Source organism: Stegodyphus dumicola, chromosome X1, assembly GCF_044657685.1.
Source record: "Stegodyphus dumicola isolate Sdum_Otavi_A_Nest chromosome X1, ASM4465768v1".
Taxonomy (NCBI): Eukaryota; Metazoa; Arthropoda; class Arachnida; order Araneae; family Eresidae; genus Stegodyphus; species Stegodyphus dumicola.
The window spans coordinates 1073507-1094827 of record NC_140780.1 but is presented as its reverse complement, the minus strand read 5'-3'; the positions used below and the strand labels follow the sequence as shown (position 1 = coordinate 1094827).

The following is a 21321-nucleotide window of genomic DNA, read 5'->3' as shown; positions in this document are numbered from 1 at the left end:
ATAGAGCATTATTAAACAATGTGTTGATACTTCGGAAATTTCAAGAATTTAGGCTTAGTAGCAAAAAAGCCCCCGGCCCTGGACAGACGCTCGCGTAAGACACTGCCGCGATAAGCGCTATCCAGCTCGAAGGGGTTAAGGTTCTAGTATGGGAAGTAAAACATTCAAATATTATGTTTTCATTGTTCTTCCAGACGTTCTCAGTAAGAAATTCATTGCAAACTTTCTGTAAAATATACCCATAACATGTTGATACCACGGAGACATTTTTCATTTTGTCACATATTTCTCGAGTCTTCTAGAATCGTGGATGTATAAATCTTGCCTTCAAATCCTTCTAAACTTTCCAAGCTGCAATGCCTAAAATCCTAAAGAAAAATTATTGCTACCATTTCTGTAACAGCAAAAAGCCAGAAATCTTTTGGAAAAAAAAAAAGAGGGAAGAAATGTAAAATTAATTTTATGGAGGAAACTGATGCACATTTTGAGAATTTTGAATATTCTGAGATAATTACATGGGAAAAACTCTTACTACGAAAAAATTAAAAAGAAGATATTTTTAATTAATTATACAGCTAATTTTGCTTTTGCTAAGAGCTGTTTCGTAAATTGTGCTTTATGGCATTATACCTTGTTTATTTTTCAGATTCAAAAATATTGTATAATAAGTTGCCAAAATAAAACTTCATAATGTGACAGCGAAAAATAAAAATGTTTCATTTCAATGTTATTTTTTAAATATAATTTCAATATATTACCATTATTTTACTGAAATTTATAAATGTTACAATGTTTTAAAAAAAAATCGTCAAAAAATTCTCGGGTCTCGGAATTAAAATGTTTCTATATAAACCGATCTTAAAATAGCCAAAATGTTGAAAAGTCACCAAATTTAGAACCGTTTAATAAAAGAATTCACATCCCCAAAAGCAAAAATTTTAAAAGCTCTTCATTAGAAAAAATAACTTTCGAAATGCTTATGTTTTACTTCTTGCTTAAACTCGAATATCCCATCATTTATATTAGAAACAAATTATGTCTCATGAACCCATTCAAAAGATAACCATATTATATGTCAGTGAATCACCAAAAATATTCCTCCAAAATGCTAATTCACACTCAAAATGGCAGTCGTAAAAACTGACAGAAATTTCAGATCATTCAAATTAAGGACCTTCTGCTCATTTTGGCCAAAATCAAGGACTTTTAAGGACTCTTAAGCACCGTACGAACTCTGAATATTAAAAGATTCAATTTCAGCATATGCCAAAAAACATTTTTACTCTTATTTACCTGACGTGGCGGAGCTCTCCAGAATGCTCCTTATTCCGGCCACGTGGTCCAGCAGAATTTGGAGGCCGACAGCCTGAAAAGGATAATATCAGAATTAGAGTGCTATATAAATTATTTTTACATTTAAATAAAAATTTTAGTAAATTAGAAAGCATTTTATTGTACTTCATATAATCTCTAACACATATATTCTTTGCTTTATAATAGTTTACACCACTGTGATTGATTACCAATGATTTGGTAATCTGTGATCGATTACCAAACCACTGTGATTTGTGTTTGATTACCAAAAAGAAAAAAAAGTGTTTTTCTCACACCAGGGCTTCTGTACAGCATTAGAAAATGCAAACGGGAAACAAAAAACTGGAAACTTATATAATACAGATGCTGAACAACATAAGAGAATCTTTCAAAATATATTTTTTTTCCAAACCAGTTCACTAAAGCGTTGTTTACTGAACAGGTTTGAAATAAAATTCATTACTTTGGATAATGGAAAAACTGGCGTAAAAAGCCGATTAAAATGCAAATTATCTCATAAAATGAGTGATTCTTTCAAACCTGCTTACTTCAGCCCTTTTTTATAGTAACAGCAGATTTTTGCAGGATTCTGCATTAAAATATCATATGATGAACCATAGCAAGATGAAATGCCAGTTATCAATATATCCTACTAGCCAACATTGAAGTGAGCTAAGTAACACTCCCAAATATGATTCCAAGAGACAGGAAGCATTTATAGACATATTGGTCACAGTCATTCACAAGTTAACAGTTCAAAAGAATGACCCTTATCTGCAAATAATAACCCCTCTGAACAGGTGACAAAATGCCTCACAGCTACAAATAAAGTGTCCAATGGCTATTACAAGAAGCTTACACAAAGAATTTACATCTTTCCATGTGGAGGTTAGGATTTAAGGTACTGGACTTAAAAATTTCGAGACTGCACAAATGCACAGACAAGTATTCTTCCATTAGAAATCCAGATTTTGCCCAGAGACGGCTAATCCACGACTTCTGATCTGGAGAGAATGTGCAATTTAATGCAACACAATCTAAAAAGAACTCATTTGGTTGAAGCTGCATGTTTGTTTCAGCAGATATGGATGTATGAACTTCTAAATCATTCAGACTGGATTCCTCTTATGGTTTAAATTGTACACAGAAGAAATTTTTAAAATCTTGGTAATGCCTTGCAGTGCTGCCATTGGCGCTTCCACTCTTTCTGTACATCAAAATTGCCAACTTCGGGAACTGAACACATGAGGATGAAATAACAGAGCATCAGAATCTAGTAGAATATAGACGGGATACATTGTTGATAAAACTTTTAACTTCAGCTACTTTCAGTAGGGAAAGAGAAAAATCTCCCATAACCTCATATATCAAGTAATCGATTCAATTTCTCACAGACGTGAAACCTAGTGTCTCGCTGATTCAACGTGTCTACAATCTTTATTAAATTAAATCTTACAGAATTCCTTAATGCATACCTCTTTTTTATCTGAAAGATATGGGTAAAAATGAGTTTTCTGTAATAGATATGTTTCCTACAATTTTATTCCTTTCTTACATTTTTATTTAGTTCTCACTTTCATAAACATATTTAACAGCATGCAGCATATTTATCAGCAGCTATCTCTTTATTCAAATAGCTTGTCCTCTTATCAGCTGAGCAGTGTACATAACGGTGCATTTTCTTTATACTGATGCCAGTTTTATTAAATAATGAAATTATGAACAAGAAAGAAAAAAGGGAGGAAAATTGAAACAGTTCAAATTTAACAATTGCTCAAAAGGGATCATTCTAAATTTACCACGGTTTATCAGCTAGGACTGTCAACAGACATAGCTCAGGTGGAAGAGCAAAACATGTCATAGGAAATTAGATGAATATCCATTTAAACTGACATGAGAAATATTATGTATTTTCTGTACATTTAAAAAGTGAATATATATATATATATATATATAATTGTATAAAAATATTTGTTTAAATGCGATTGATTTAAATAAAAATTCATGAATTAAATGTATTTTTATTTAGATCAATTATGTTAAAAAATTAACGAATAATATTCTTACGAATTGGATCTACTGCTTTTATATCGTTAATTCATAGCAATATTCTTTAGTTCCTTAATTCATAACAATAGAATATATAATGTGGCCTGTGCAGAACTTAAAATGTGATAGAAATAGTCAAAGTGTCGTATATTAAATACAATAAAACATCTCATTTTGATGATTTCTGAAAATGAAGTATATTAACAAAAAAAGAACTTTTCTAAGGCAGTCATCTCAAACTAGTGGCCTGCAAGGTTCAAGTGACCCCGAAAGCAATTTCACGTATCTTATGAATATATATCCACCAACTAAATTGGCATTCTTATGACAGAACTTTGAAGAGAAAGTTCCAGATTTTAACGATTTGGAGTTTTACATCATTTTTTTTTTTTATAATTCAAAACGAATATGAGTATTGCCCAATCACAAATGGAACTAATTTGCTTAATATAACTCATATAAAGATATTGAATTCATATAACTTTTTTTGGGAAAAGTACATTTTAGGGTACCCCTTGGCGAAACTTGGCGATTTTTTGTGATACACGGATACCGAGTTCATGAAATTCTTTGACTTGTTATTTTGGCTGCTGCTACGAAGCCAAAGAATTGCACAAACTCGGTATATCCATGTACGCATCGACCAATTTCCACTTTAAAAAAAATTCCCAAATTGCACAAAAATGGCATTGTGCACTCCCTTTATCCATGTACACATCGACCTATTCTCACTTAAAAAAAGATCAGAGAATTGCACAAACTATGCTTTATGCACTCCCTTGAGTTTGTCCATGTACACATCGATATATTTTCACTTAAAAAGTCAAAGGAGCACCCAATTCTACAGTAGAGGAAAACAAAGAGTGCATAATCTCAATAAACTACATTTTAAACCAAACAAAATAACATAAAAATGAAAAACCTGTTATGTATATTAGCACTACACAAAGCAAAAATCCCCTTACATTATTTAGAAATTCATTCATCTTCAGTCTGTGGCACACAAAATTCCTTAACAGCATCCAAAAACTTCCTAAAACTATCTGATCTACAATCTGTAAATCGGCGTTGCCACAGAAATTCACAAAAATAAGAGTCAAAAATATACTATATAGTTTCGGACTATGGCTACTAAGTAAACCTACATTTACACAATTAATTCACCCAATTAATGCACTTTTCCACTTTCATTCTAAATCGTACAGAAACTTCAAATTAATCCTACTACATTCAGCCATTATACTGCCTAAACAATGAAACAAGCAATGTACTTCATAAGCAACACACACCACAAAAGCCTTTGCAAAACATCCCATGGTTCAAAATTTCCCGGAATAATGCAAACGATTACGTCCTAATAGGGTTTCCATAAAATTCTACTATTCTGGTTACCATAAATAATACAACAACTTGGCGATAAACCAAACAACAACTTCTCGATAATACAAGGGGTACTTTAAAGTCATCTCCAACCCTTTTTTTAAACATTTCAAGGTACAGATCTGAATAAATATTATTTATACTTATAAAAAAAATATTCTAAGTTGTGAATTTTTGCTACAAGAATAATCACTTTGTTTGAGCATACATTTAGATGTGAAAATTTTTTCTGTGCAGTTGGTAATTAATAAGACAAGAATGAGACTAACTGATGGTTATCAGATGGTGCAGCTCAAATGAGTAGTGAGAAATAAAGAAATTCACTTACTGCTGAACAAATACATGGGTTTTTATTGTATACATCAAAGAGAAACTGGTAATATTCCGTTTTGAGGACCGTAAAATATTGCAGTGAATATGTATGCACAAAAAAGCACAACAATCTAGCAAACATGCCCATTTAACACACACCAAATCCAGCGTACACGCTGATTTCAAACTGTGTAGACAGTTCTATATTTCTGGTTTAATTTTTAAATCCTTTTTTGATATTCTATGGATTTAATAATTTGGGAATTGCCCATGACGAAAAGTCTGCAATAGAATTTTTTCAAAGAAAAGGGGCATCATTAATTACAGAAAATTATGTTTGAACGACCAATGGGATGAAATTAAGCTTTAGCGATAACTTGGTAGAGAAATCCATTCAGTTATGTTTAGCCTTTTTTTATATAAATTATAATAATGAGCTGAAATAGTTATTTACTCCCTTGCTTCCATTCAGTTATGTTAAGCCTTTTTTTATATAAATTATAATAATAAAGTGTTATATGAAATTAACCTTTTGTATAAATTAAAACAATCTTTAGGTAGTTATTTCCTATTATACTTCCTTTCTTGCATTAGGGTGGCCACAATTATTTTTGGCAGCACAGGCATCAACAATAGTTTGGCTATTTTTTACAGTCCTCAAAATGGAATAGTACCAGGAAACTCAATAAGTAAATGAAAGAGAATAAGTTCTCATTATTTGTACTCAACTTTTGTCAACTTGGAAATATTTTGTAAACTATTTATTTTTAGCTTAAGTAAGTTATTGATCAATTCAAAATAATTAGATGGCTTGGTTGGTTTATGTGATAATGGCCAAGCCTTGAGTGCTAAGGGGAGGGATTCCTTTGTGGAGGACTTTCCAAGGAAAAGTGGCTCACATGCATGTTACACCTGGGGAAAGCCAGGAAAACGCCCATGCAGTATGTGGGATTCCGATCTCTGACTGAACTACCAACGTTCAGTGCCTTTACTGTTCGGCAGCTGGTGGGCTGAACATAATTAGAATGATTTAGAATAAGCTGCTTTCATATTTTGCATTAGGTGCAAATTCAATGTATGTTTGAGACCACTGCTCTTAGAAGACAGCTTCCACAGAAAATCAAATGGATAATGTCTCAGAATAGTTTTATTATAATTATACAAACCTCCTCTGTCGACCTGCCTTCAGTGTGCCCTACAAAAGAAAAGAATTAATATATTATCTGAAATTAAAAAAAACATACATACTGATTCAGAGTATAAATAAATAAATAAATGAATAACTTATTTTCCTATAGAAAAATATAAATTTAGCAGTCATGATTTTAGAAAGCAATTGACACAATATAAAAATCAAAATTCCAGAAACAAAAGCAAACACTCTTTGAACATGTTAAGATTTCCCCCCCCCCTTTTTTTTTCTTTAAAGGAATTACATCTGCTGCTTACCTTATCATTTGTCAATCATTATCAAACAAAGAATTAATTATCAATAACATCTGTCAATTTCACAATGGAAAAGAGAAAATGAAAGTTATATTTTTTAGACTACCTAAAGAACATATTATTAATATTCCTGTGCCTTAAAAACCAATAACAAACATGATACATATTTTTGAGGGGGGGACAGATTTGAGTTAGAGAAACAAAGTTAGACAGATTTGAGTTAGAGAAACAAAGAAGCCCCATATTGTGAAAAGGCAGATAATAACCATTTCCTATGTTAGAAATATACACCATACTTTTGTAAAATTCTGATACACAGAAATATAATTTTGATACCAAATTCTAACCTCTAAAGCAGCAGTTTCCAACCTATATTCCACATGTACTTCCCACAGGCCCCTTGATGAATCCAGCAAAATAATGCTTCGCTGTTCTTCAGAGACACACATATCTAGATCTTTTGAAATATTTTTTATCCTTTTTTGAAATCTGCTTGAAGCTTCTCAAAACTTAGCCTCACATAAATAGTTTTGCTGTGTTTTACTGCTTCATGTGCACTAATAATAAATACTGTGTATTCTTGTGAATGATATAAATATAATATAATGTAAAGACCGTCTGGAAAGACCAACTCTGATATAGGAAAACATCGTTATTAACAGGAGTTTTTATTACGCTTATTGACACACTGTACTGTACTGTACTGTATAGAGCACATACATTGTATAGAGCAGAAGCATTTGATGGAATATCAAGTCTCCTGTAAAGCAGCATCTAATTTCAAAAGACAACTGGATGCAAATTTCAAGCACAAAATTTGAACATCAAATAGCCTCACAAATGTTTATGCCAGAGGATGAAGGAGTCAAATACAATGTCCTGTTATGGTGTCATATGATGGGAGGTGGTGTTTCAAGTGTTGTCATTTAATTTTCCATTGATCCTGGACACAGTCTGGAGGTTAATGCAGGTTAAGCATCCAGCTAAGTTTACCTTTCAGTTCTTGAGTCAGATGAACCAACTCATGATAACAACTGAGAGCTGATACTCTCTAAGTTCTTATGTAGTTTTTACCCAGCCACTAAGCTATTTATTTCTAGTACTTTCTGCTTCTCAAAATGACAGGAAAGCATATGAGGCCCAGATATGGTTAAAACTAATATAATGATCAATGATAGTTACTGAATTATAATATTTAGCATGGTAATACAGAGACCGGATCAAAATGTTGCCAAATTTGGCTGCAAAATTTCGTTTAAACAAAAGATTTCCAGCTTGGTGATTTCTTGCCAATTTAGCAAGATAGCCATTTACTCAATGTTAAACCCCCGTTTTTCCATTTTACCAGTGGAACACCTTCTCATGTTACATTCACAGAAAATTACAGTACAAAGTCCAACATCTGGACGTCCAGAATTTCCGGACTTCAAAGCCACCAAATTTTTTGTGCATGCCTGTGTGTGTGTGTATGGTTTACGTATATGCACTTGATTTCCCCCCACAAATAACAAAACATACGTAGATTTCCAATTCTTAATTTCATTTTGGCACTTATCACTTTAGCTTAAATTTATGTGATCAGTAATTTCACTCTGTAGCTGCATATCTGCTAGGGCCACATCTCAAACTGATACATTCTACTACATAAGAACATCATTGATTTTTACACCTACTAACATTTTATATCCCTGGCACCAACCAACCTTGCGAATTATTATTTGTTATATTTTGGTTTCCTCACCAGCCTGTTTATGCAACACATGAAAATTGAGTAATGAATCATGAAGCAAAGCCTAAATTTTGTTTCTATTAGTAACTAAATAACAAAAGAGTATGGCAACTTTTCTGTTGGCATTACGCTTGGCGATGATTACAGGTTTAAGTTACCTCAGTGGTGTAACAGCCCCAATGGGCCAATGCCTGTTAGCACCCTGAAATCTGCTTTCTTGACCGTGGGCCCCGGGGTGCATATGCCCTGAACAAGTGGTCAGCTTGTCGCAAGAACCCCAGTTCCCAAGCGAACTTGGTACTCATTTTATCGACCCAAGAGATGGAAATCAAGCGAAGAAAGGCTCAGTCGACCTTGCCCAGCCTGGGGATGGAGCCCTGGACCTGTGGTGCTGTTGCACGATGATCTAGACAGATTTGAGTTAAATGAGCTAAAAAATGTTCACAAGGAAAAAGTTTTAAAAAAATATCTTTCAATATGCAAAAATAGATTGTTAATGATATTCATAGGCCAAAAGATTACATTTAGTGTTATTTCAATCAAGAATAATTGATTTGTTAATCACATAAATCCAGAAAAGGCGCCAGAGCGCGTATGGCCACACCAGGCAGCACCGGGAAGATTAGGACCTGCAGAGACTGAATCATGCAGTAAGATATCTGGCACCAGACCTCGATAAGCCTTAAGTATATGTAGGAACTTACATATTCAGGATTCAGATAAGCCTTAGGCATGTGCAAGAAACAGACATAAGTATGTATAATAAATAACGAATAAGTATATGTGGGAATTTACTTATTCAGGACTCGGATAAGCCTTAAGCATGTGCAAGAAATAAGCTAATAACTCAACTAAATACAATTCAGGCTTAACTGACTCAGTGCACGATAGAAGCACGACAAAAATTTAGCAGAACAATTTGCCTTTCATCGCCAATCTCATGATATATAGCCAGTAATGTATAGCAGACACATTGAGCTAGGCTAGAATTACACTTTACTAATTTCAAGGAATTTCAATTAATATAGCAGATTATGCTGTTGATTAACTTTCTGATTTGATCTAGCTTATTATTTTTTGCAGGCCTCTGTTATTACAGTTATACAAACGTTTAATTTTATGAAAATTGAATTTGAACTTTCGATTATGTTGAAATGAGATTCTAATTCTCGAGCTGCAACAGGATTTACAAAGCAAAAGCCCATTTCAACGTCCAAAAAGTGGAATTACCACAAAAAATGCATAATGGTATGGATTAATTACGAGAGGAGTATGGCATTGGAAAGTCAACTCTATATGACATAAGAAAACAGAAAAAGGAATTTTTTGAATTTTTTCTGGGTTCTGACAACCCACTCCCAATGAAAAAATATTCAGTAATAGAAAAATTATTTGTTATACTAAAAGTGACAATCATGACAAAGTGATAACTAAATGGGTCAGACAGCATAGAAAAAAGGCTTGCCATTGATGGGTCCAATGCTGATGGCTCGAAGCCAAAATATTTCATGAAAAAATAAACTTAAAAACTGAATGCACATATTCACAAGTTGAATAACCAAATTCAAAAACCGCTATGGTATAAGGCAATTAAAAATTTCAGGTGAAAAAGCTTCTGCTGATAAAGAAACTGCTGAACTATTTGTAGATGAATTCATTGAATTCACTCACAGTGAAACGTTATCTCCAGAACAAATTTGCAATGCTGATGAAATTGGTCTTTTCTTCTGGCAATATATATAACAAAATAACCTTGGCTACATCTACAGAAAAGGCTCCAACTAGTGTCAAAGATTCCGAAGCGAGACTAACAATTTTAGCATGCATGAATGAATTTTTGTTATCGGAAAAAATACATGACCTCGAGAATGTAAAATACATGACCTCGAGAATGTTAAGTTACAGAAATCAAATAGTTACACAAGAATTTCACACAATGGTGACAGTTTGAAAGCAAACTGTGGCGGGTACAGCCGATTTGCCTGTAACATTACAGATAATGTTTCAGAAGCTGCGTGGAAGAATCACGTGACTGACTGGAAATAAGCCAATCAGGAGAAAAGTGCTTGAAAGCTAATCGCAGAAAAAAACATGGCTGAATGCATTTTGGTTGTATAGTGCAGGTAAGTAAGAAAATGTTTACAATTACTGTTTGAAATATTTTTTGTTCATTTTATGCAGATTATTTTCATGCACTTTGCACTGTTATATGTAGTGAGTAAGTATTTTAACGTTTAAGCTTTGTGATTAATTAATATCAGTGTTCGTAATGTCTAATGAGTTGAAAGAGTGCAAAATCTTTATTCCAAATGCAGATCTAATAGTAATATTTTGTCGTTGTGCATCCGATAAATTATGCCTTAAATGGACCGTATTATTATTTATAACTAATTATTAAAAAATTTAATCACTGTTGTGGTATTTAATTGAAATGGTAATGCTGTTGCTGAAAACAAAATTAATCATGTTTGCGTTCGTTTGCAATCATCTGACCAAAGAACGTTTGACATCTTTTTCCCGGCAGGCCTTGCGAGAAAAGTTTATGTAAAAACTCAGAATTAAGAACTTTATGTATAGTATATTTTTTGCTTACTAGGTTTGGTTTATTCTTTTTTTAGAATTACCTGATAAATTTATACTTCCTTTATAATTCAGTCTAATATGTTTATGTAGGAGTGTGTTATGAAGTAAATTTACAAAAACTTGAACAATGCGGTCGAGAATAGTGTTTATTCTTTAGTGTAATAATATTTTTTTTCAGTGGTATTAATTTCTTACGAAAATTTACTAACGTTTATTTTACTAACTAGATGCAACTTAATTATTCCATATATTTTAATAGACCATTATCAGCAGGGGAAAGATGGAAATGACCTAAAATATTTTTCTAAAAATTCGTTCTAGTTATAAACGAAAACTAAAATTTTATACATTATTTACAAAAGTATCATTTCATAATTTTTTATAAATGATAAAATTTAATATAAATTGTATATACAACTACCATTGCATACTTATAAGTTTTTAAACATTTAATGTAGAATTTATGTTGATTTTATTTTGCCCAGTTTTAATACAGTTTTGAAGTATGGTCTTGTTACTAGGATAGCGTGAATCTGCTAATACAAGTTTAATACATTTCGTGACAAATGTTTCTCTTATTCATGTAATATAATATATAAATCATAAAATAAGTTTTCTTAAAAATAAATTATGATTGTTTATTGGAATTTCAAACAATTCTGTATCTGTATGTTAGCATTAAAAGTAAAATAATAATAAATTTTTAATGAAGCATTGATTTTACTATTAACAATGTAAATATATATATACACACACACATGAATAAATGGAAATGTAAGCTACTTTTCCTTACAAAGCCGTCCATGAATATATACTTCTCTTTAGGCTGATAGTCTTTGCATGCTTTGCCATATTCTATCAATCCAAATGATGCAAATATGCAAAAAATTTTACTTTCTTTGAAAGTTAATGCATGAAATGAAATTCAGTGCATTTGTAAACTACATTAGTTCTCTTATAGCTTGGCATTTAATTGCCCAATTATTTACTAGTCCAAATTAATGCAGAATTCAGATATCATTCAAATAAAAGAAAATTTAAAAGGTCTCATTTTTAGATGTATACATGAAGATTTATTTCTTTTAATATTATTTAAAGTTAACCGAATTAATTTCAAATTTAAGTATTCATGCTGTTCAGTAGCATTATTTTGGGAAATCTTAAATTAAATAACTGAATGCAATATTTCTTGTTAATAAGAGAAAAGCAATGTTATGAAAGACTAGCAAAGTGGATTTGCATGTTCTAATTACGTAAGGTCCCATGCTCTAGGGGTCATTTTTAAAAATTCTTAATTTAAAAAGAAGTATTTAATGTAAAGCTTCTTAACTTCACACATGTGGAATATTAATTCTATATATTATATCTCATTCTTATTTTATTGATTAATTTCATAGCATTTCGTGTGACACTAGTAGTAATTATTAATTAAATTTTATGCAGGTTCTGATCTCTGTTTTGATTTTGTTATTAATTACATAAGGTTTAAAATTATGTAAGGTACAAACACCTTCTGCATCTATTAATATATGCAGAAGTGAATGAAATTATGCCAGTGAAATTTTTTAAAATTTCCACAAAAACAAATTTCTGTGGAAAATTACAGTTACAAATTCTAAATGCAAACAAAGGAGTGAATTTAAAAGTTATCAAATAAATCAAAGTGTTGGTAATTCTTGCAGTTTTGCAGAAGAATTTTTATACTTTGCAGAATGGGAATATGATGTATGGTTTTGTTAGTATTAATTATTACAACTGAAGTATTGCAACTTAAACATGTAATTTAGCTTAAAATTTATTTGAACTTAATTTTCTAATTTATTTTGATCATGTATATTTCATAAGTCTTAAAAATGAACTTAATTTCTCATCCTACATTTTAACATAATTTTTTTAAAGAAGAAAAAGTCACATTTGTTTTGCTTAGTTGCACATGAAAATACATGCCTATATATAGAGATAGAGAAAGAGGAGTTATGTTTACTTGCAGACTTTTTTCCTCCTTATTACTAATGTTATAGTATGAAAATTAAGGAGGAAATTAAGCAATCAATTTAATTTTGAAGGATGTGATTACAGTAAGATCATTTATTTAGGAGACATGTTTACAAAGAGGGAAAACCCATTCATTTTTTCCAAGCGGTCGAAACGAATTTTTATGAAATGTTATATTGTGTTATTTCTTCATTAATTTTTTTTTTCAGTTTTTATGCAAAGTTTATGAATTAAGTAATAAATTATTTTTACTTCTGTTCCTATAAGTCTAATTATCTTAGATATTTACATGCAGTTTGTTTGTATTATGATTATGTTGTATGCTGTATATTATGTAAAATGTAAAGAGTTCAATGAAGAAAATCTTTCTTCTAGAAAGAGCTGTGGCAAGAAATGGGTTGGCAATATTTGCTATAAGCCCAGAAGCAGAAGCACTCATACCCACGGCCAATTTTATAATTTGCCAATTTCAACACTTATACAGACCACAAACCTATTGCCTTCGCTTTTAAACAAAATTTAGACAAAGCCTCTCCCAGATAAGCACAACAGTTGAGTTATATTGCTCAATTTGAAATAAATGTTCACTTTGTCAGTGAAGAAGAAAGTGTTGTTGCAGATGTTTTTCCTAGAATTAATAACATCTCCAATTGATTATGCAACTATTGCAGAATTTTAAGATGATGAAAGTTAACAATTTTAAGAAACAACACGAGGCTGAGAATGGTTCAGATTCCCATTTCAGGCACCGACAAATTGATTTACTAAGATGTCTCCAACAACAGTAACTGCCCATACATCTCCTCAAACTTTCGCAGATATTTTCTTCTATTCTTACCCTATCTCATACAGGAATTAGAAGCACAAGAAAATTATTCATGAAAAGATTCATATGGCCAAATTTCAATAAAGGTTGCCAGTTATGATGCAGGGAATGCAGAGAATGCCAATGCCTTTCTGCAGTATCATAGACGGAACTTTTCTACTATACACTTACATAATTTAAATTACAATATCAAAGATAATACCAAACCATTTCACCCAAAATGCACATATAATACAGTTACAAAATGTCCAACTGTGATAAGATAGCTAACCCGTAATGTGGGTTTAGGTATGCTAGAGGTGGCAAGGGAAAGCAGGATTGTATGATTTGGCAAGAAATCGCCCATTTGGTGACAAAATTGGGGCTGTGCCATAGACGGATAGAGAACATTTTAGAATGAATTCTTATCGGTTTGGCCCAGAATGTTCTCAAAGCCAAAAAGCTATATAAACCCTGCTTGTACATAGAGCAGCAGTATAGTATATCATAGTTCGTCGAGAGTGCATCATCAAGTGTGTCGACCGAGTTGGCAGCTGCACTTTAGTGCTTTGCCTTGAAGCCGTCTTCACCGTTATAGCCTGAAGGCTGTGTTGTTGATTGTGTCAGCGTGTTTGTCATAGTTTTTTGGCGACTATAAATGTGATTTTGTAAGTGTCCTGAGTAATACTGGCTAAATAAATTGTGTTTTGATTCTTCATCAAGTGTTGTCATCAAGCACTCCAAATCCATGGACCTGTACAATGCAACAACACTAAAAGAATGCTTAAAAAATTATTTTTATAGAAGTGAGGAAAAAGTTACTTATTTACAACTCAATCTGTATGTGATGTGTAATCTGTACGATTTCGGTGAAAAAGAATCAAAGAATTGATCAAACATGGCACTGCACACAATCTTGGCACTGAAGTCCTAAAATGAGAGACACACGATGCCTTAAGCCACATTAGGCTCTATAGCTGCAGAAAGAAAAGTCTAAGATTTCACTGAAGACAATGAGAACTGCAGGGTGTGATCTGTTGCAGAGCTAAAATGATGAAATCCCCAAAGCAAGTACACAACACTATCAAAAATTTATGGAGAAGTGCTTGCGGGGATACATGCATACTTGAGAGGTTGATGTGCTAACGTTTTGATAGTCATCAGATGAGCTCAGCTCACATTCTAATAGTTACGTGCCACAATGCACCACAGTGGGCACAAACAAATGCTTACGCATAAAAATATATATATATATATATATATATTACGCTACCATCGTATCACAGACTCTTAAGAGACTACTAAAAATATTCTAAAGTAGTCATCAGGATTTGTACACATTTCTGCACACAGAAATTAAGTACTTTTAAGGACCATTAATGAAAAAAATTAAGGACTTATGAGCAAATGGGAACTGAATAAATTCAATTAAAAAAATTATCCATGCCTAAATTTCACTTTTGCAATACCATCCTAAAAATGAAATAGATCACTAAGTAGTATGCATTATTACCAAACATGAATTAACATAATTATTAATAAGTTTGAGAATAAAATTAACTTTATGCAATTTATCAAGTAGCATTAAATATTTTACACTTATAATACTTGGTCATATTTGAAAGATAAGTGGCATTTACGTTTTACTAACGGTTAGCTTTATCTTGATTTTTTTTATGTCTCATTTTGTCACATACTTGTTCAGTCTAGAGGTTTAGTAAATAAGCAGGTAGATGTTGTGTCAAACTGCATATGTTAAAATGAGAAGTAAGATCATAATCAGCATGATTCATAACATAAGACTATCACCGCTGCTGCTTGTCTAGAGATTAACCTGCTGATTAGAACAAACTTGAAAAGCCTGAGGTACGCAAGGTTGGCAAGTGTTAAAAGTTAGTCAGGCTCTGTTTGATGCAGTTAGTGTCATAGCTTCATGTAGAGTTCCAGGTTTCGTAACCCAGTTAATATACTTTCAATAAGCCATTAAGGCAGCAGAGGTGATAAGATATTTTGTATTATTTTAAGTCTCAGTAGATGCATAGAATATGTTTTACTTGAATTTTTACATTTTATCTTGTAACCACAGTGAGTATTAATGAAAGGCAATAACTCACTTTAATATGTAAGGATAATTTTTAAGGGTAAGCAGTTAGTTATAAATAATTAAATTAGGTAGTTTGATAACCTTAGTCATTATGGATTTACATGGCCACTATTAAATTTTATTTTTTAACAATATTTGTTAAAAAAAACTATTAAAATCAAAATCTAATAGCATTTCACAGTTTAAAATACATGTAATTTGAATTTAGGATAATTAAACTTTAAAAGCTACATAACATTTGTCTTAAAACAACAACACTCAAAAAGTATTTATCAGTCATTTTAATTTGAAACCTTCCCAAACATTTTGGCTACCGATTATCCATTTTGGATATCGATTTTATTCTCTTTAAGCATCTTTTCTAACAATTAAAGATTTGTCTCACTATGCAAACCAATGCTCTCGCTAGTTTCTGCGTGCTTTATGTCCTAACTTGCCAACCTCTCCACAATGTACACTGCTCAAAAAAAAAAAATGGGACAGTCCTATATCTCCCGTTCTACTGGGCCGATTGACAAAATTCAAATAAAGTTCTTCATGTCTCGAAAGCGCGACTTAGGATATATATTAGATTTATATATAGCACTATTCTAACATAGGTATTTTGACACAAAATCGGACTTTTTCTGAAATAACATACCAATTTTTTTACATATTTCGATTCTACGACTCAAATTACGCCTAAATATGAAATTTTGTAAAATTTGTAGCGAAATTTACGGAGAAATTCACAAATTTATGTTGGCATTTTTTTTTCAGTTTGCGCCAAGAATAGTTCACTTGGCGAACTTCTTAATATATGGCAACCTAGTTTCCTTTCCCGTGAGAGGAAAAAAAGTCACCATCGTTCCTTTTTTCCAAATAATATTCTTTATATTATATTTTTAATTATAACTGTTATTATTTTAAGTAATTTTTTCTTTTTCAGATTTCATTTTAATTGTTTAAGTTGCATGGTTTTTTCGAATAACTGTTTAAAAATTTCTATTTACCTACTCGAACTACGTAAATAAAGGTGCAGCATTTATTTTTTTTTTTCAAATAGTTTTCTTCATATATATTTTTTATCATAGTTATTATTTTATGTAATTTTTAAATTTTTATACTTTTATTTTAATTGTTTGTGTTGCATCGTCTCTTCAGATTAAAATTTTCTATTTATTCCTTCAAACTGAGCATTTTAAATATATTTATTAATATTAATTTTCCAGAATTTGATTTTATTTATTTGAATTGTGTTTCTTTAGGAGGAATACTTTACAACCCAGACTACGATGCGTTTGAAAACTGCATTTATTAAAAGAGAAAATACAGTAAAGCACAGTTAACACGCCTTTGAATGTTCCGTTCAGAAAAGATATATATAAATAGGAGAGATGTATAACCGACATTTTAACTTCGGATGACTTGCATACACTGCTTTAAACAGTTTTATCATTGTGCCCATTGCTTTACACAATTTTATCCTACATTTGGTTTCTTAAATGTTATTCATATTTTAGTCAAATATTTTATTTTTGAACTCGTAAGAATCAAATATCGTAAGATTAAAAAGTTTTAAACTAAAAAAAAAAAAAATACAAATACTAAATTTTACCCAAACATTTATTTTTTCTTCTCTTTTTCCTCAGGCATTATACTTTATTCTTGCTCTTTTTCTTTAGGCATTCCGCAAGTATATTAAAAAGCATCCAACTTTTCGAAATATCTTGATATTTCTGACAATCATTTTAAATAAAGTTATCGCCTTCCATTTCATAAAGGCCCATAAACGGCCGAGCGGTAAAGTCTCTGAACACTGGTAGTTCACTCCGGGGTTCGAATCCCGGTAAACGGGCTGGTTGCATGGGCGTTTTCGTGGATTTTCTCATGTGTATCGTGTATGCCAACTGGTTTCCCTTAGAAAGTTCTTCACAAAGGCATCCTTCTTTTTAGGCAGATAGCCCTGCTTTGACGTAACATAATAATCCAATTCAATCCATTTCATCAAAATTTGGTCAGAGCCTTTATCAGTCTTTAGAGGCTAAACACTTTGAAGGTATGAGATGAAAAGAAAGACTAGTTTCATCAAGAGGTTTTGGTTTATTTAATTAGGGAAAAGCACACTAAAGCTATCTGCCTAAGGGGAGGGATGCCTTCGTGGAGGACTTTCTAAGGGAATTTGACTTATCTTCTAAGTCCCAGTTCCGACAACAATTCCGTCAAAAATTCCGAATTACTGAAGCTGAAGTAAAAGATTTAGTATATGTTCACTGTATGTTAATAATGTAATCAGATTGTAATAAAAATAGATTATAGAATTTGCGCTGATGCAACTTTTTGTCTGACTGCACAACATGTAATGGAAGAGAAGGCTTGTAGAGATCTGTTTTTGACATGCCTCTAAAATTAGATGTCATACTCCTTTTGTCTCTTCAATGTCAAAAAAATTTCCTTTGAGAGGCAACTTTAGTTTTTGGAAAGAAAAAAAAAAATCACAAGAAGACAAATTTGAAGAACATGCAGGACGATTGAGTACACATACTTATTTTCAGAACACAAGCGGTTCTCCGACTGGTTACTGAATAATGAAAAGATGCATTGTCATGCAATGCAAAACATTTGGAATACGTTTTCTGACTGAATAACGTAAGATTAAAAGTCATCTGCTTAATTCAGAGCCATTTACAAGTCAACTACACGGCAATTGCAGAATCGTTTTGATCCTGAGCTTGTAAGACAAACCTAATATCACTGGATTTAAACACTTCTTTAATCTTACGAGAACATACCTTCTTTAGCTCATATTCCAAGAATATTAAGTGAATACAATTATTGCAAAAGAAATTGAATATTCATTTGCACTACGGCTTGGTAGTTAACTAACGAATTAACAAAACTGAAATTCTGCTTTTTGCGTCTAAGAATACAACAATATTTTTTAAATATTTACAAATAAAATATTAAATTGGAGATTCACTTGGAGCCTCATCAGTTGCCTAGCATTTGAAGATTGTTAAATACTCATTGTTTGTTGCGACGTCTAACCCAGACTGCATGGTTGGTTTCCATAGTTTTCTATGTTCTCCTTACAAAGGTTCTCTATGAAAGCATCTTAATCAAATAGCTCCCATGTTGTTTCTATGTTCAAATAACCAACTAACTTAGTTTAAGGCGCGATTTCCAAGTGAAGTTACTAGCAAAACTTGAATACTCATTAAAAATCATGTAGCTTGCCAATCGAGAGTAACATGAAAGATACGGCACCAATAATTGAATTGCTGTTACGGTACGCTGTTTCTAAACTTAGATGGTCATTCCTTAATTAAATAGCCCACCAGCGGCCGAGTGGTAAAGACGCTGAACACTGGTAGTTCGGTCTGAGGTTCGAATCCCGCTAACGGGCTGGCTGCATGGGCGTTTTCGTGGATTTCCCCATGTGTAACGTGCATACCAGCCAGTTTCCCTTAGAAAGTCCTCCACGAAAGCATCCCTCCCTTAGGCAGATAGCCCTCGTGTGCTTTGCCATAATTAAATAAGCCATCCAATCCAATTCAATCCTTAATTAAATATAATTGATTTGTAACTTCTACTAGAGTTGACGGTAAAAACTGAAGTGTAAATAAATAATATCGTGTGCAATCTTGATTAATATAAAATTAAAAATATTTGCATTCAGAGAGAAAGGTTTTTGAAATATTTGCAGTTACTTTATAAGAAGGATTTATTAATAATTGTAATAATTACTTATTATACTACTGATGATCAGGATTCAGTTCTTGACAATTACATTCTAAATTAGAATTTTAAGGATTGTCCACAGAACCTGCTGACTTATCCAGCCATTAAGTAGCTGCAGATCATTTCTACATAACCATTGAACTTCCATTCATTCAGTCTCTAGAGGGTTGTATGTTTATATCATAATTTGACTTTTATAAAATGATTATTCTAAATCTTATATTTCTATAAAAATACACTGTGATTTAAAAATATGGATGATAGTATCAGCCGCTCTTTCAGCCACTTCATAAGCAACAGTTTGTTTAGAAATAAATTATGCAGTTAATGTCATAAAATATTATCATAAAATTCAAATAAACATCAAATGAAAATTCTCAGTTTTAGACAATTCGAATAAGTTAAAGTAAAGTAGCAGACGATAAAACGCCGAAGGTGAAAATTTACTCTTACAAAAATTTACTCTTATTTTTTTTAAAAAAAGGAAGAAAGAGAGAAATTAAAAAAATAGTTAAAAATTTGAATAATATCATCTATAATTTAAAAAAAAAACTTTTCATATAGTATTAATAAATATTTATTACGCATCTTTAAGAGAAACAATATCGTATTATTAATTCTCCGTAAAATTTTACTTGAAATTTAAGGTTAAAAATAGCTGTGGCAATACAGTGTAACAATAATCCATAAACCACATTTGGCGTTATTATCGCTCAAAAAAAAGATGCCAAATTTCAAAACGCGAAAATATGTAAATTCGTGTATATCTTAGAAAATTTTGAATAAAAAAGTCTAATTTTTTGCAGATATGCTTAAAAATACACCTACTTTAAGATGATGGTAAAAATTTTATAGGTTATAATTCAAAGAAATTTTAAAAATAAAACACAAAAAATGGGTAAATTTTATTTGGAATGAACCTAAGTTTTGAAATGTGAAAGGAAAAATAAAAAAAATTTAATAAAAAAAGAGATATTAATACATAATTGCCAAATTCAATTAACATTGAGGAGCTAAAATTTTGAGTGCTAATATTTTAAAAACTACTCGTACGATTTTTACAAAACTTGGTACTCTGGCATAATTTGAGTCGTAGAATCGAAATATGTAAAAAAATTGGTATGTTATTTCAGAAAAAGTCCGATTTTGTGTCAAAATACCTATGTTAGAATAGAGCTATATATAAATCTAATATATATCCTAAGTCGCGCTTTCGAGACATGAAAAACGCAGTTTGAATTTTGTCAATCGGCCCAGTAGAACGGGAGATATTGTCCTTTTTTTTTTTTTTTTTTTTTTTTTGAGAGCAGTGTACCTATGAGGGTTTACTTGATCTGGTAAAAGTTAAATAGTTCGAAACCTCCGACAGATGTGAAGTATATTATCGCTATGTCTGAAAGTATTTACAATATCATACAAAAGTTTAAATAAGCTTCTTATTTAAAAAGAACTTTGAACATGAAGCCATTTTCTGATGCTAACAAAATCAATAACAGCTAATGGTGATGAAATTAAAGAAGAAGAGTCTAATTCAAACCAAAAATGTGGACTAGTGGTCAAAGATTATACAATTTAATTTGATTCAGTAACTCACTAAGTAATTATTACGTAACGTGAATTAACATAATTATTAATAAGTTTGAGAATAAAATAAACTTCATGCAATTTATCAAGTAGTATTAAATATTTTACACTTATAATAGGTGGTCATATTTGAAAAATAAGTGGCATTTACGTTTTACAAACAGTTAGCCTTATCTTAATTTTTTTTATGTCTCATTTTGTCACATACTAGGTCTATCATATGAGGAAATAGAAGTGGGAAATTATAATAAAGGCTCAAATCATAAACTATTGGGTAATTTACATAATAATAACTGCACA

The 21321-nt window shown here is 31.4% G+C and overlaps 1 protein-coding gene and 1 long non-coding RNA gene across 3 annotated transcripts in view; both read right to left on the bottom strand.

The window, feature by feature from the left end:
- Window positions 1-2919, bottom strand: part of LOC146993036 (uncharacterized) — a 133241-nt gene extending 130322 nt beyond the window's left edge. The window contains exons 1-3 of the mRNA XM_085807664.1: window positions 2889-2919; window positions 2790-2800; window positions 1294-1366 (exon numbers count right to left, since the gene is read on the bottom strand). Coding sequence (XP_085663790.1) covers window positions 1294-1366; window positions 2790-2800; window positions 2889-2919 — 115 coding nt within the window. The remainder of the gene's footprint in view (window positions 1-1293; window positions 1367-2789; window positions 2801-2888) is intronic.
- A 3304-nt stretch (window positions 2920-6223) lies between these two features.
- The window catches only part of LOC146993035 (uncharacterized), a 59330-nt gene continuing 44232 nt past the window's right edge, over window positions 6224-21321 (bottom strand). For both annotated transcript variants that reach the window (XR_015038418.1, XR_015038419.1), the window contains exon 3: window positions 6224-6250. This is a non-coding gene — a long non-coding RNA (uncharacterized LOC146993035). The remainder of the gene's footprint in view (window positions 6251-21321) is intronic.